At 38.7% G+C, this 16808-nt stretch overlaps 1 protein-coding gene across 9 annotated transcripts in view; it reads right to left on the reverse strand.

The window, feature by feature from the left end:
• Positions 1-170: 170 nt before the first annotated feature.
• SORCS2 (sortilin related VPS10 domain containing receptor 2) overlaps positions 171-16808 on the reverse strand; it is a 361254-nt gene continuing 344616 nt past the window's right edge. The window contains exons 25-27 of one of the 9 annotated variants that reach the window (XM_031060108.1): positions 13200-13303; positions 10956-11035; positions 171-10617 (exon numbers count right to left, since the gene is read on the reverse strand). In XM_031060108.1, coding sequence (XP_030915968.1) covers positions 10594-10617; positions 10956-11035; positions 13200-13303 — 208 coding nt within the window. In that variant the 3' untranslated portion in view covers positions 171-10593. Of the gene's footprint in view, positions 10618-10645; positions 11036-13145; positions 13304-16808 lie in introns of those variants that run through there. The other 8 variants (XM_031060105.1, XM_031060104.1, XM_031060109.1 and 5 more) reach the window with 8 other exon arrangements.

Consider the following 16808-nt stretch of genomic DNA (forward strand, 5'->3'; position numbering starts at 1 on the left):
GTGGAGTGGCTAAAGAGGAGGAGAATGAAGGTTTGCTGCAGCCTTTGAGCTCAGTGTTGCAGAGTTGAGTCGTTTGCTGCTAAATTCAGACACACAAACTCTGGGGTCTGGTTAAACCATTTCCCCTCCACAAACCCCATGAGAAGCTTCAAAAGAAAAACAAAGCAATCAATAGTTTAGAACCAAATTTTATTAAAGAAAAACCTGGAGTGCAGGTTCTCAGGACAAATGCATACCTTTGGATGCAGTGGAGTACACAGGTACGTATACAGTAGTTTGCCTGCTACATGTTTGGAAGCTGAAAGAGACCGTGATGATCTGTACTGCACAGTTCATCACCATTGTTAAAAGTTGCCAAAAATTTGCTTGTGGATTGCTAACAGATACTTGGTTATGTGTGTGCACTACATATTGCACAAGAGTTTTTGATTAAGCTATTACTTGTGCAATTGAATCACAGTTAAGTGTTACGTCAAGCATATTCAAACATATATTTGTTTCCTTTTCTCAAAAACAGCACGTCACTACAAAACTGCCATTAAATGTTACATATTTACAAAAATATACAAATAACACTTTTCCCCATTTTTGACAATGCACCAGTTATGGATTTATTTCATTCTTCACTTGAGCCCTGTTACTGTATACAAAGAAACCTGCTTAAAGTCAAGGTCACCTGAAACAAAATTAGGAGAAGGCATGTTCTGTTTTCACAAATATAGAATGTGCAAAGGCAGAAGGAGAGGGCTGTGTAGCAATGTATGTTAAAGGTAGGGGTTGTAGCATACTGATGACTGCTAAGAACCTTCACGTGAAGTGGAATAACCCCCTGGTCAAAAATTAAGCATTTGCTGATCAAGCAGTCATAAGCAGTTAAAAAATTCAGTTCTACCTTGGTTGTAATTAGCTTACATCTATCCAAAGAACTCTCATGCTAGCAATGGGAATAAAAATTATTGTGAAAATCAATGAGTAACCTGTGAGTAAGAGGTGCATTGAGAAGACTGATTTTAACCTGCAGTTGCTTTCCAAATCCACTGTGGATGAAATTCTTCTGTAACATAAAGCTGAACTGATAATGTTTGTGGAAATGCATGGCCATAAATTAGGGTAGAATTTGGCCCTGCAATGCCAAATAAACCATGTTCCACATTAACAACAGGGTGGTGAGACATGCTTTGTGAATCTTCATAAGACATATGTCTATTTTTTATTTTATGGCCTTTCATATACTTACCAAGAACTGCAGCACTAATTAGCCATGGAATATTATTTAGGCTTGGTTTAATTACCATTTTTTCCTCTTTTGTTTTCATGGGTAATGTCAGCAAAATCTATATTTGTCTGTCTGTACCTGGATTAAGAGACTTTGCACCCACCTGTGCTGGAACAGCCACAGATGCGCTGTAAATAAGCTGGCTTCCATCCTTTGCTCTTAAAAAGGAAAATTCTCCCATTGCAACTCTCATCTCTCCAAATATTCCTCCAATCTAGGATGAAACAATATTCCTAGTGCTGCTTCATAAATACACCAAGTTCATACAGCAAGTTAATTTCATTTAGGTGAGGAAGGGCAATACCTGATGCCTCCTAAACCCACACTTGCAAAGCACTAGGGTGGTATTTTTTAAAACCACCTTCTACAAAGAAACCTATCAAAGTTTAATGGAAACATAAATCACAGCTGCTGTACATATTTGTACAAATAAGTGGTAAGTAAAACAAAAAAACTGGAAGCTTCCCAAAGCACTCTGCCAGATGATCAAGTTCCCCACCCTCTTCCAATCTGCTATTCCTCTGCAAACTTCTTGTATTTATTTTTCCTCAGCCATATGGAAGAGGATGAAAATTAGTTAATCACCTTTTAACATCAAACCAGTTTTTTGACAGAATGACAATCAGGGAAAAACAACTCAGAGAAGACTGGGATCAAGAGAGGAGAATTCAAGTATACTTCTCCATTTGATTATGTTTTCCCTCCAGAGCCTTCTGCACTGCAGCAAGCACAACCCATGACTTTACACCCATGAGGAAATAAATCACAGCCTGTCAGTGACAAATGAAAAAAAGGATCTGTACTCTAAGGCCTGGTGTGTATATGAAATGGAGGAACTCTCTGTTCCTAAAATTAAAATTTCTAGTCACATGTTCAGTAAACTCCAATCACTGGTGTTTACCCTCAGGAATACTACACCAGCTCCATTCATCTTCTTTAAACATTATAAAATTACAGCGCATACAGGCATTCTAGCAAATTACATTTCAACAGTATAAATGCAAGAAACAGACTCTATAAAATAATTCTTTTCCCTTGTCTCCTAGCTCAGTGCTGTGTTAGGGAGGAACACCATTAGCAAATGAGCCCCAGTCATCTGGAGCACTCATAGAGGCATCTTGACTCCTAAAGCAACATCTTTTCCCTCTTCCATGCACCTCAGGTGGGATGTTGCTGCAAGTCAGATCTGTCTTAAATTACAGGCAGAGATGGTGATAATTTTGCATGTTCCTCGTGCTGCATCAATTTAGACTCATGGTTTAAAGTCTCTGCATGCAACCAACAAAATAAAATAGTTGCCATTACAAATCAACTAAGCTTCAAGACAACCAAAAAAAAATCAACAACGTGGTAAAACCATACACACTGGTAGCACTGACTTTCTCCCTGCTTTTCCTTGTCCTATTTAGTCCTGTGCTCCTCCCCTCCCTCCCACATTACTCTCACACTCCCTAAGACAGGCTGTACCCTTCCAAGACACCACTGGGCTTTTCAATGATCTTACTCCCATTACATTCTCCAAGCTCCTCCAGAATGATGATTCTGCCAAATATATCTGGTGACTTTGCTTAAATTTGTATTTTATGGACCTTGAATCCAAGCCATTTTCCCCACCCTCTAGGAAAGGTTTCATACCAACTCATTCCATAAACCTGTCAAGTCAAATTGCTCCCAACCCTCTATTAACAAAGAATTCTCTTTACTTCACCTATTCTTCAGCTTTGGGCTGTAACAATTTCTTTAAAAGGCTGTGTCTCAGCTTGGGTCTCAGCATTTCCCATACTGAAATACAAATGCAGCCCAGGTCTGGCAAGGTGCTCTACCCCTGCAATTCTGTACCTGCCAGACTGTGAGGCTGGCAAAGCAAGCCAGCCCTTGCTGTGCTCCAGGAAACTCATGGGAACACCATGTCTCAGCCTGTAACCCAAAAGGAGGCAGAGGAAGATATCTGGGAGATAACAGATAACCATCTTTGCCAATTAAATACATAATTTTACTACACACCAACAACAAAACCAATATATACACTGGTGAGAGTGGAAATGCTGATTTTTATTCTTTCTGGGAGTATAATACCCATCCACATCTCAAACTAGAAGCATGTGCTCTCTGGGATGAACATCAGAGAGAAGTTCTTGAAAAGGAAAAGATAAGAATTCCAGAAAGGTTCAGCGAAAAAATTAAAGCTGAAAGGATTAAAAGATACTGAAGGGGAAAGAAGCAGGAAGGATGGACTGCAGTGACACAGGGAACCTCATCAACTTGGACAATACAGCAGAGCTTAGAGAGAGGCAGGGAGGGGGAAGACTGTGATTCTTGCTATCAGCTGGGACACAGTAGGGTGCCTATCCAAACAGAAACACAGACAGTAACATAAAGCAGAACAAAAAGCAAGAAAGAAAAAGTGAACTGTAGAAAAATGTCATCTGGGGAAGCCAGGCAAGACAGAGCCTCAAACAGCAGCAATAATGAAAGAGAACAAAAGGGCTACAAACAGGGGTGGGGGAAAAGGAGAAGAAACAGAAAAAAGTGGAAATTTGGCTTTTTTTTTTCTAGTTTCAGAAGCTACTTGGCAAAGATTTGTAAGCATTAAACAATGCAGGTAACTTCAGGAACAGTTACTTTGCTACTTCAGCAACTCAGAAGATTAACCCCAAAGAAGGGTGTGTATTTACAAGTAAATGGAGCCAATGAATTTGGCAATTTGCTGGGCAGTTTGTTTGTGAAGATATTCTGTAATTTTAAACATTTAAATGCCCTGATGTGAACCTGAAGCATAGAGGCAGTGTGTTACAATATTCTCCTTTGGACTAGTTTTACCATGTTGCTGATGTTTGAAGTCACGCTTCCTCTGCACAGTCCTTTCTATTCAAAATCCATAACAAGGGTATCTCAAAAGCCACATGGATATAAGCCTGCTGTTTTCCTGTATGAGCTGTCCTCATTAAAAGTATCTCTTTCACCATTTCAGAAAGATTTCATTTTTAAACTCTTTTAATCAATAAGCAGTGTGAATTAATACTTTTTCTAAAAAGCGAATAAGCCAATTCATTTGCTTTGATCTGCAAGAGCAGACACTGTCAGTAAGAACTAAATATAAGTATCAAAAGCTGGCTAAAATTAGCAACAAATAACATAGAAATATTAAGACATGTTGAGAAAGTTATTTTGAATGCCTGGCCTTCCTGGTGATTAATATACTTATTATACCATTAAAAATATGTGCAAAAAAGGCATATTATTTAAGCAGTGCTAGGTACTGCTGCTTGTATTATTGCTGCTTAGGAGGGCTTTATGTCCACTGTATTGCAAGTAATCAGTGTAAAGATGCAAATTCTACAGAAGCTCAGAAATCAAGGCTGATCAAAACAGACGAAGTTTGTGTGAAATGCAAGTGTTGCAAAGAAAAAATATTAAGCAAAATTACTTGTGTGAGGAAAAGAATGCACTCTCTGTCAGGGCTAGTAAATGTTCTTCTAAAAGAAAATCAATCTGGAAGGAGAGAGAGGCTAAGAGTTTGCAATTCAGAGTATGTATTTTTGGAGATACTACTAAAAAGTATTTAATGCAAACCATAATAGCTCTTTGATAAGGATTTTTTCACACAGCTATGTTGTTGTATTGCAGAGTACATATTTCTAAGCCTTCCAATATTTCTTATGTTAGAAACTGTCTTACAGAAGATCATCTCAGCTACCAGCATATAAACTAGCTGGAAACAGTAATGCTGACAAGCTTCACATATAAAAAAAAAAAAAAAAAAAAGGGATGAAAAGAATGGAAGTCATACATGGCTCCACAATTCATAGTTTAAGTAATTTGCCACTCCATTTAACAGGAGGAAAAAAGCTGGGACTGAAGACTTACAGAAAAGAGATCTCATATTAAAAATCATGAAACTAACTTGCTGTACATATCAATTTCAATGGAAAAATATTCCAAGAGGATGCATTCTTTACCCTCCAGAGCAGCCTGAAGTACCATTACAGGTTCTTCTTTCCCCAATAACATGCACCCTCTCTGCTTATGCAACACATTTGAAAAGAAGGAACAAATAAGAACTTTTTCTGCATGACATTCCCATCCAGATTTGGGAAATGGGCTGTTCTAGGCTGTCTCAACATGGAGCAACCCTTGTGCACCCCCTCCAGTCTGAGCATGCACAGACAGCTGGAGGCAATGCTGCCGAGGTGATCAGCTGGGGACAAGGGCTGGCTTGGGACAGAAGAATACAAATCTGAGAGGGCACAGCTTGACATTTCCCAAAGACTGCAGGGTTAGGCTATTAATTGCAAAAGCTAACCAGGGGTCTGAGTTATTTGTCACTTTGATGATTATAGTCTAAAAATAAGTCAAAAACATTACAGGAATAAAAATGCATTTAAATGGCACTGAGAGGGCAAATGCCAAGAAGCTGAAAGGAAATACAGAACATGAAAATACAAACTTAACATTAAGATAATTGTCTGAGCAGACCTTACTTATAGTCAATTAAATGCCATTCTAATGAAAGTTTTAGGTTTTCTCAGACTAGTACTGGCTATTTGCCAGTCTCTTGAAGAAAGTTGAAGAAGCAGTGTGCAACTGGGACTAAAACAGAGAAAATGAGCCAGGAAGCAGCTTTTTTGGTGGACGACTTAAAAGACAAAACAAAATTTTGCATCTCAAAAATCAAGATTTATAAGGGTAAATGCTTATAAATTTTGTCCTAGTGGAAATCCAATATTTTGAGAGAAATGGGCACTTATTTTCATCTAAAATGTTGAAATAAAAATGAATATGGAAACTATATAGTGGTGTCAATCAATATACAATAAAACAGCTATAATAACTCCAACTGGCAGGGACTGTGCAATGAAATAATATTTTTATCTCTCTTTTCCCCTGAAGTCTCATTAATGAAAAAATTACAAAACTTTTTTAATAGGAAACATAGAAAAAAATCTATGACTGAAATTGTCATCGATTCTACCTACTTAGAAACATTGACTTGAAATAACACTAGAAATTCAAAACTTATCAGAACCTCTGGTTCATCATCAAAAAGCTACTGCATGTATTTAATTTCTTATAAGGAGTTTCTTTTTCTCACACATTTTTTGAGCATGTATCTGTGTAAGGAGGATGGAAATTACTGCAGTCCCATTCTATTGATCTCTATTAAAGATACAGCCTACAGCAGTAGAGCCTTCCCACTAAGAGAAGGTCTCATTGGACGGAAAATACAGCTAACCATGATAATCATGTCAATGAAACCTGCTTTGCACTAGGAACTACTAATGGCAAAGCAATGATTTGTCTTTCTCTACAGGACAGTTAGTTAACAAATCATGTACTTTATATGAATAAACAGTTCTCTCCTCATTACACCAGTCATTGAAAGAAGAAAATGCATCAAGAAGGATTTAATTCAATGAGAATATCATAAAAGAGTTCCAAGAAATTGGATGTGAATTGTGGATAACAACAACATCTTGCCTCAGGCCTTCTGTTTCTTCACAGCCATTTCCACCACCCTCTTCAACAGAGTATAAAAATATACACTGGTTTATATTGCTTATATTATTGAAAAATTAATTAACACTGTGTGCATTTTCCCTAAATGTCCTCTGAGCATTTCTGAGTATTTTATATGGATGGGCTGTTCCAATGGCATATAAAACATTTAATGTCAAAAGAGAAAGCAAAGACAACAGCTGTAAATCTTGATGGTTCTGTTAGAATGCTTCAGATCATACTGCTTGGAGCACTCTGAAAAGTGCAGAGTGTTATTGAAATTGCAAATACATCAGATTTTAAGAAGGCCAAAAGAGGCCAATGAGGCCAGTACACTGCCAGGTTTTTTAGATTCAGTATAGTTCAATATCAGTGCTGATAAATATCACTGTACCCATTTTTATAAGGTTTTTGATCAAATAATAATGCAGAGAAGTGAGTTCACAATACTTGTGTGCAACAGCAAATTCACAGCCACTGTTGCAGTGCTGCCACATAACAGTATGTTCCAATAGCAGTGTTTAAATAAAATTACCTTTTTTTTTTTCTTTTTTAACAGTGATGCACCTTTTTGAATTATGCATTTTTTACATTTATACATAATTGCAGCTGGTTTCAATAGAGAACTTTTAAGAACAATGATAATTACAAGCGAAACAAAGAAAGTTAAACCATTAATAATTTATAATAACAAAATTCTTTTGCTCTGATGATCCTGAACAAACAGTAATGAATTTAGCCTCACAATACCCCTGTGAGGTATCAGCCCCATTTTACAGGTGGGGAAACCAGAGCACATACAAGGGAAGTAAATTGCTCAAAGTCTGGGTACAGAATCCAGGTATCTGACAGTCATCTTCTGTTTCTTAGCCACCACATCACCCTTCCCCACTAAAAAACATAACTAAAATATGTACAAACACTGCATGTGTGCATGCACACATGTGTGACTAGCACTTGTGCACAGAAGCACCTCTGGGTTTCCGAATACACGTGTCAGGATTTTAGATACATATAAAGAATAAAAATATATTTATTCTTTATATGTATCTAAAGATTTGAGAACTAGCACTAGTGAGTCTTTTCATTTACAGATAAACCAAGACACCATGAATGAGAAAACGGTAATAATACTTTCTAAAATAATTAATTTAAAATTATTCTTGAGAGGAAATCAAAGGCTTCCTTTATTATCTGCGGGGTATTATTAACACAGTAATGTTAATACCAACATGTCTTTAAAAAACTGTTTTTAAGAAATGACAAACCAACCTCACAGAAATGCTGTATGAATCAAATTAATAAGCATTGGAAAAAATTATTACAGGTACTACACTGTGCTAAGTGTTAATTAGAGTACCAAGCAGTTAAATATCCTAAGTTCCAAAAGACTCCTGTGATCAGAGACACAAACCATCCTGAATTAAATGTATAAAAGTAGCTGTTAAAGCATGAATTAGTTGTGTGACCTAGTTCCAACCATGTAACAACTCCAAGTTGGAGCTTCCATCCCATTCCTTGTCTATGAAGCTGGTTTGCCACTCACCTGCCCTATACAAACAATCTGTTTCAGATTTATTTCACAGGAACAAGTAAGATGGTTGCAATGTTCTCTGCTCCAGCCCATTTCCACTAGAAAAAGCAAGAAGAGCTGGTGAGGAGAGAAAGCCCCTGGTGCAATGATCCCGAAGTTTCCAATTCACAGCATGTTTTGTATATGCACTTTTCTTCAAGAAACCCAGACTCAGATACATTTAAGACCTTGGATTTCCACAGTCTGGCACACAACAGTCAGCCAGGGCATTGCTTCTCTGTTAATAAGTTTACATGGCACTATACAACTAAATAGGCAGAAATCTTAGAATAATTTTTGTAATTATTTTCCTGAGCAGTTTGCAAGTGCTTTTCAGAATCTTCACTCTAACTTCTCCACCTAGTTCCTTACAGTAAGTTTATAATCTAGATTTTCTTGTGCTTTACTCATACATCCTGTGGGGTTCATGAGAGCCTACAGTACTACACTGAGTTACTACCTCCCAATCTGCTGCATTTGATGATAATATGCTCTATATTCACAGCTACATGGAAGAATGATTCCAATGCATACACTGATTTTAAGACAGTTCTATTTGACTAGCCTTCATTATTTTCTGTTTAGTGCATTTCTGGATGATGCACTATCTGTATCCTTCTCAAACAGGGTGGTGTGCAAGCTTGTCACTAGCATCAGTATGACATTCAGTGAGTACAGAGTTATTTATTCTCTATCAAAGGCAAAAAGTGAAGAAATTATATAGGTTTCTGAGAGAAGCATCCTAATCCCAGGCAGCTGTGACACACAGGATGCCAGACACTTAAACTCACCACACCACACTTGTTTTCCTACATGGCTAAAATAAACCACAGAGAAAAGATAAGAGGAGTGTGGATTCACTGCATCACCATTCCCTAGGCATGCAGAGGTCAAGACTAGGAAACTCTGACCCAAGTGACAAAACTGGGATTAGGAAACAAGGACCTGACTCACAAACCTTTCTGCAGGCAGCTCCTCCAGAAGCCTTCCCCTGCTGTCCCTGCAGAAAAAGGGGCCAGTGGTGGTAGGGACTGAGAGACCCCATGGTGATGGGAAGGAAACAGGAAGCCCTAAATCCCTTCCCATCATCCCTGTGACCCTTTGGATTGCCAAACCAACCCAAGTGGAAAAGGTCAGGCTGGGGTTTGCCCATTCCCACCAGCAAGGGCAAATGCCAGGGGAAATCCCAAACAGGGATGCCCTGGGAAGGAGATGGAAGTGCTACCCAGCCCCTCCCAGGGCAGAACTCTGACCCACCCAGCACAGCTGCCCTTAAAGGAAGTTTAAAAAAAATAACCATACAAAGAAAACTGTGTAAAAGAGGTATTTACACTCTCTGGAAATTTAAAAAGAGACAGGCCACCAGCCTAGGGTTTAACAGGAAAACTCATCTGGCAGCTGCCATCATCTGAGAGGGGCTCGCTCAGGAGAAAAAAAAAGAGCAACTAAAATGACTGTCTGCAAGTGAAGGCACCTGGTCTGGAAATAGCATCAAGCTGGTGTTTTTCTTTCACATGTGATGGGATGGGGGGAGATACTGCTGCTGATAGTTTTTCAGGACTTGCTACACTTACAAGAGCATCATTGTATATTACAAGAAATCCTAATTAACATTTTACTTCCTTCAATCCTCAGAAGGGCCTAAGCCTAAATTCGTTAGATTGTCTCACACATGTTTAAGTTAAGAGCTGGTCTTAACTAGGAGTGCATTTGTCTCTCTCTCAGTCCTTTCCCAGTACAGAAACACTTGGCCTGCTAAAAAAATTGTCATTGTGATCAACCATCTTTTCTGGTCTAGTCATTTGTGTAAAAATCACCTTTTCAGGCTGAAGACTCCCAGCCTTCCACTGAATACCTCAATTAAAAATATAATTAAAAAGTTACAGTCAATCATTCTAAAAAATAAACATAAAGAAATAGAGCATATACAGAAAAGAAACAGGGTGGCATTGAAGGTGCCTAGGGCTACAAATTTGCTACCATAATTTGAGTTTCAGTTGAAATGAGTTCCCAGGCCATCGAGTGAACACAAGACATGTTATCCTTTGCCCTTGGTAACTGAGGATGGATGCTTTTTTCCACAGGACTGATAAGAAACCTCCTCTCCATCAGCATTTACAGCCAAGTTTGCAATTTTGGGACATCACCAGGGAAAAATAAAATGGTGGAGTTAAGAGTCTTTCGGTTTTTGTGTTCAGCTGCAAATATCAGCTAACCAGGTAACTGTGCATCTCTCTGGAGTTGATGCTCAAAACCACGCCTGAGTGATTGCCTAGGGAAAAACAGAAACAAAAGGCCAACATTAGTGCATTTCAGGTACTCCACAATAAATCCCCCTTTTATTGCAGAGACAAGTAAATTGCATAAGAGAGTGTCTTTATCAAACAACAGGTCAGGTGAAGGTTGGTGCAACAGCTCCATGTACCTACAGCACACTTTTGCACAAAGCTTTTGCTCATGGTGGTGGATTTGTGGTGAATTCCTAGGGTTTCTATCCCAGTGACAGCATAAGTTGGTTCTCTTTGTGGCTTATAAAGGTGTAGTTGTCTCGAGGGGTGCAGGTGAGGGAGGAGAATGGAACCTGAGGCGTCCATTCGACATGCCACTGACCTGGGACTGGACACTGACCGGCATCAGCAATAAGGGAACTCTGTAGCTGTTCAAGTTGCCACTTCTCCCAGAAGGAGTCACTGCAAGGTAATGGTGTTGAGGAGTCCCAAGGTGGGGGTTGCGATAAAGTAGGCAACATAAAATATATAGAAAACAAAAAAAGTGGATGGGTGAGTCTGGAAATACTGTACTGTGGAAATTCAAAAGTTATGAGAAGAGAGAGAACAAACAGAAACCCAGGCCTGTAACTCCCTGCTGCGCATGGACATCTCCCAAGAGGGAGGGAGAAAGCTCACCAGAACTAGGAGGGATCTCCATAGCATAGGAACCTTCTGCAAATAATGTAGTAAACCAGAATTTAATATAAAGCAGGGATTATAACATGTTTCATAGTCTAAACCAGATAAAATAGAGTATCATTAATGGGAATATTTTCTTGGCAGTACTGAGCAATACCGGAGCTAGTGGAAAGTATTGCAAATAACAAAACAGTAGAGCGAGCAGGAGTGTAGTTTTATGTATTAAATAACATCTTCTGTCTAAAAGCTGTACAGTAGCTGACAAATACAAATGATTATGATCCACAAAAATGAGCTTTTTACACTCTCCTGGAAAGTCTGCTGCTGCAGACAACCTGGCTGAAGCACAAATCACCTCAAAATCACATTCTCATTCTTATGTCATCAAAACATCATATCTTGTACTCTTCAACCCAAAAATAATGCTCTGCTCAGATGGAAGATTTTTGTTTCCTCTGAGTAACAAGTGCAGGGCAAGCAGAGATTAATTCTAAAAGTGTTACAAATCAGGGTAGCATTTCTTTATTAGAGCATCCCAAGCTGCCTTCTTTTAAATAAGCCATGAGGGATTTTCTACCATTAAAAGAAGTTATGCTTTTGTACTAGAGGTGTTTGAATGCTCCACTTGAATAGGCATGTCTGCAAGGACCTTGTTAGCATTCAGCTTCTCCTCTAAAGACCCTGAAGACAAGATAACCAACAAATTTAACTTAAGACTTTGTTTTTCCAGGTTTGTTTTTGGAACTAACTCCGGTAAAGTCAGGGGAGCAACAAAGGTCATCTTGCAAGATTAGAATGAAAGCAGCGATACTCATACACAAGGTTGTCAGAGAAGACATAGAAATACACAAAGCAAAGCAAGAGGCTGGATTCTTCCCTTGTGTTCAAAGCTAACACCTGCAAGAACCTAGAAGCACACACAGTTCTGCAAATGAAAATAAAGACATGGACAACAAACAGAAAAGGTGAAACCCAAGATAAAGAAATTTCTCGTCAGCCCAGGTTCTGTCTTGCCCAGGCTACCTCGGGTGCAGCTAAAACACATCTTCTTCCTTGGGGTTCACAAAGACATTACAATTGCCTCTCACACCATCAATCTACTGTTACAAATCCCAAAAGCTTTGGATCATCTGATTTATTTTCACAAATATCCAGAAATGGAACTGGGTGTTATTTACATTGTCCTATAATTTTCAGACTGTGACCTGAAAGCAGTCTGAAGACAATGTATTATAGATCAGAACTCCATGTTGCATTAGAACTAACCACAGGGTGCCAGGATATACACTTCCACCTGACACTGAAATCATTTGCACTGAGATACTCACAGAAAGTTTCCCTCATGGGTTCTTTATAACCACCTCATGAATACTAGAAAATCAACAGCTAAATTAAGGAAGATTTATGATACTTTTAATACATGAATAAATTTAATGTTTCTAATAACAAAAACTTTAAATGCCATTGGAATATGAAGGCAAATAAAGCAATGGATATCCATACAATCCATCTGAAATCACAGAAGCATTGACTCTACAAATCCTTCTGGCCTGAACTCAATTTTCCACTAATTCAGAGGATTACTGAGTGAATCCAACAGTTGCAGACTATATCCCATTCTACCAAATATAATTTATCTCTAAAATTGTCCAAGTCCGTCTCCTGACATTAAACTACTATGTCTGTACTCATGCTCTATATAGCACATCATCCATACATTAACCTGTATCTCAAGCAAGCCAAAAGGTGATTGAGATAATCCCTTGTTAAGTGGTGTTACCATTTGCATCTTTTTGAGACTGAACAGAAAATGAAAAAGAATTAAAATGAAAACAAAGATCTATTTAAAATCAACTACTTATGAAAATTTATAAGCTAAAAACGAAGTTACCTCTTGCGTTACCTAGTGTTTGAGAGTCCAGATCATCATCAATAAACTCCTCACCCTGGATGATGTTCTGGGTGTCCTCACTGTGATTAACAGGGCTTGTCATCTCCTGCTCTTTTTCATTGTGCATCTGGGCGTAGACATTTCTGCCTGGCAGTTTCCTAAATGGGACAAGAAGAAAAATATTTGGGATGGAATTCTTTTGTGTCACACACACACGGGCATCAGAGCAGAGCTCCAGCAGGGCAAAGCTGTTCCACAACAAAAAATCATCACCAATCCCATCCTTTCTTAGTTTTGTGATTATAACCTAAACTTACCAACTCTTTGCTCTCTGTCATAGTTTTATGTAACTGCCTTATCAGGATCTTCAGACTAACATAATATTTAAGCATCCATTTCTAAGATTGATAGACAATGAACAACGTTGAAAAAAATTCTAAATCCACAGAAAACCCATTTTAAGAATTCAAGCAATAAAAGGGTCCAGTGGGTGTTCATTCTTGATCCCCGGTGTCTTCACATACATTAAGCTGGGCTGCAATCTTCATCAGATCTCCCTGAGCATGTGGGCTGACACTGAAGTGTGACAGCATCAGCTGGCACTCATAGTCAATCAGGGACAGGGAGAAAAAGTCAGGAGAAGTCCAGGAGACAGGGAATGGAAAGGAGCAGACTGAAGAGCCAGGAGGGCAGGACCAAGGGGGAAGGAGCAAGAACATAAACAGGCATCAATAAGAGCACAAGACAGAGGAGGCTGGGTAAGTTTAGCAGGCAGCACTGAAGGAGACAGAGTACAAAGTTTGGACTGGGAACTGATGAATTAGACAAACTCCACAAGAGACAATAATTCACTCACTCAGACTGGAATCTAGAGAAACAAAAAGCATCTTATTAAATTATCACCCTGGCTGAGACTGAGAGGCTTAAGACTTAATAATGATAAGGGGTTCTTAACTAGATTAATTTAAATTAGACTTTGTCAATTCAAAGGGAAAAATCAGGGACTGCTAGCTTCGCAACAGATTTTATGGTTTAAACATTCCTCAAGAGCCATACCCTTTGTGCTGTAGCTGTGCTCACCTGCAGTCTGCCTTGGCACATGAGGACATCCTTTCCCAAGCACCAAGCAGACACTTCAGATTAGGGAGCTGCAGGCTCTAAGCTCCACTTCCTACAGTGCCAGAAGCTGCTTGACAGCTTGAGCAGCATGACAGCAGATCATGGCTGTCAAAGTCTGTGCTTAAAGCCAGATTATTACAGTGGGCAGAAAAGAAAAACAAGAAGAAGAAGAGAAAAAACAGGGTTGAACAGCTGTGGTTTCTGTTGAGTCCCTTTAGACAGAGAATAGAAAAAGTGACACTAATTTTTAGGCATCTCTCTAAAAGCAACCATCTCCTGCTCCATATCATAGCAGCAGTTTAAAAGTCGGATAAATATACAGATTATTCTATTTTCTCTAGGCTTTTGAAGAAGATCTGTTTTAAATGCCATTTCACAAGAAGGTGTCTTTAGCAAGGGGCATCATTTTATTTTGAGATAAAAAGTAACTGCAACAAACTATTCTGAAAAACAACCCCCATTGCATCAAAGTAATAAAAATAAATGGAATTTACTAAAAAATTAAAGATGACTGAAGATAACCTCTTCCCTTTAATCTGAGCAATCTAAAAGATAAATTGAGTCCTATATATCTACACAAACACACGTCTGTATAGGTATGTGTATACATATATACACACACACACATACACACAAAATTATATCTCTAAATAAAATTAGGTAATTTATCCCATTATTTATAAGCAGTACGAAACCAAAAGGAAAAGGACAAGGATGGAAAGAAGGTCTGATGACAAAATGCTGTGCTATTATGATCACTTCAACAGGTCTGAGGGCTCCTCCAACAAAAACATACACATAAAGCCAAGCCCTGCATCACTCTCCTTTCATTACATGGATTTAAAAAAAGACATTTTGCAAGACGGAAGGACATTCCTCATAACCAAAACAAATACATTAGGTAATTAATTGTGATTTTTTTCCTCTAGGGCCAGTAACTCCAGACTGTTTTTAATGTGTCTGGTAATGAAACTGGTCATGTGGAAAACTATTCTCTCAATCAGACCTGCATCAAACCTGTCAAACTGCTCACTTTCAGTCCACCATCAAAAGCCTAAGGGAGACAAAACCCAGAAGAATGTCTCTGTAACACATCTGCAGAATTAGCACATATGTTTCTACAATAATTATAATAACCTTCTCCGAACTATTTCTGACAGATTGGAGAAGCATCAATGGCCTTATCAAAACAATTTTGACATAATAAAAATGTTAAACATCTCAAAGCCATATGGCACATCAAACCTTTGCAGTTAAGTAAAGGGAGAAGAGCTGCCAGTGTGACTACTGCCCATGACACCAGGTCAACAGAGCGTGTCCTTTGGTGTAAATCCTGAGGCGTCAACTCACAGCTCCTGCACGGCTTACCAGTTAGAGATACCACGAGCAGAACACATACTAGTAAATATATTCAGGGAAAATGAAGAAACCTCTCAAATTCACAACCAACCATTAAATGTATTATTGCTAAGACTATTTCCTTATGGTTTAGGAGTAAAAGGAGAAAAAAAAATTGTGAGCTGTTATTTCTCACTCGCCTGATCCTGCCCAATCCTGCTAAGTGCAGATCCTCTGGGGAAGGTAAAGGCTGAGGTACTCAGTACTTCCATACTTTCCTTTGCTTCTCACACTTACATGGAAAAGACTAACATTGAATGGATTGGAGGATGGAGAATTACACAGGCCTTGAGAAGACATGTACTGTAGGCATTAGACCTTTTGTACACTACAGAGATCTCTCTGTGTTTCATAGTGGTTCAGCTTTACAAGGAACACACTCAACCACCCTGAAGGAAATGACAGTCCAAGCCTTTTCAAGAGGCATTTTTAACACATGTGCCGGATATTTTGTTTATGGGGGACGACCACACTGTGGGATGAAATAGGATGTGGATACTGGAGCCTCACTAAGGATGGGCCTGATTCTGGCAATTTTGCTTCTTGAGCATGCAAGAAGGAGGCTGCCACCCCTACCTACAGAGAGTAAAACTCTAGTGTACCCTGATGTGCTTTGCTCTTCCTCAAGAAGCAGCTAATTTTGAGTCCAATGTAACTGTTTGAAGCAGGCAGAGCTGAAATTCTTGGGTCTACATAAAAACTACTGTGAAAACATGACAAGACACGAAATTCAAGCCAAGCGATTTGTATCAGCAATATGAAAATTGAAAGCACGTTTAGAAGAACAGACAAGAAGATTATGCAATAGTTTCTTTGGGGGTTTAACTCATCTGCAAAATGCATGTGCTTCACATCCATCACTGGAGACAATTACCTCTTCTGAGCAGCACTCCATGGTTTACATTTTTAGTTCCTTTTGTTTTTCCTGTAGCATTTTATTTCAATCATGAAAAAGAAGAAATATTATGCCTGCTTTGAGGACTATAAAAATATGAGCTAGAGATGTAATTCTGCACACCACTACTAAAGAACATCACAGCACATGATTTTCACCAAGCTCTCCAGGTCCCACACTTTTTAGAAGATATTCCAGGAAATACTTTGTTTTCCTTCCTTTATTCACAAAATCTAATCAATTCATACCCC

This window comes from Geospiza fortis, unplaced genomic scaffold (genome assembly GCF_000277835.1).
Source record: "Geospiza fortis unplaced genomic scaffold, GeoFor_1.0 scaffold147, whole genome shotgun sequence".
Lineage (NCBI taxonomy): Eukaryota > Metazoa > Chordata > Aves > Passeriformes > Thraupidae > Geospiza > Geospiza fortis.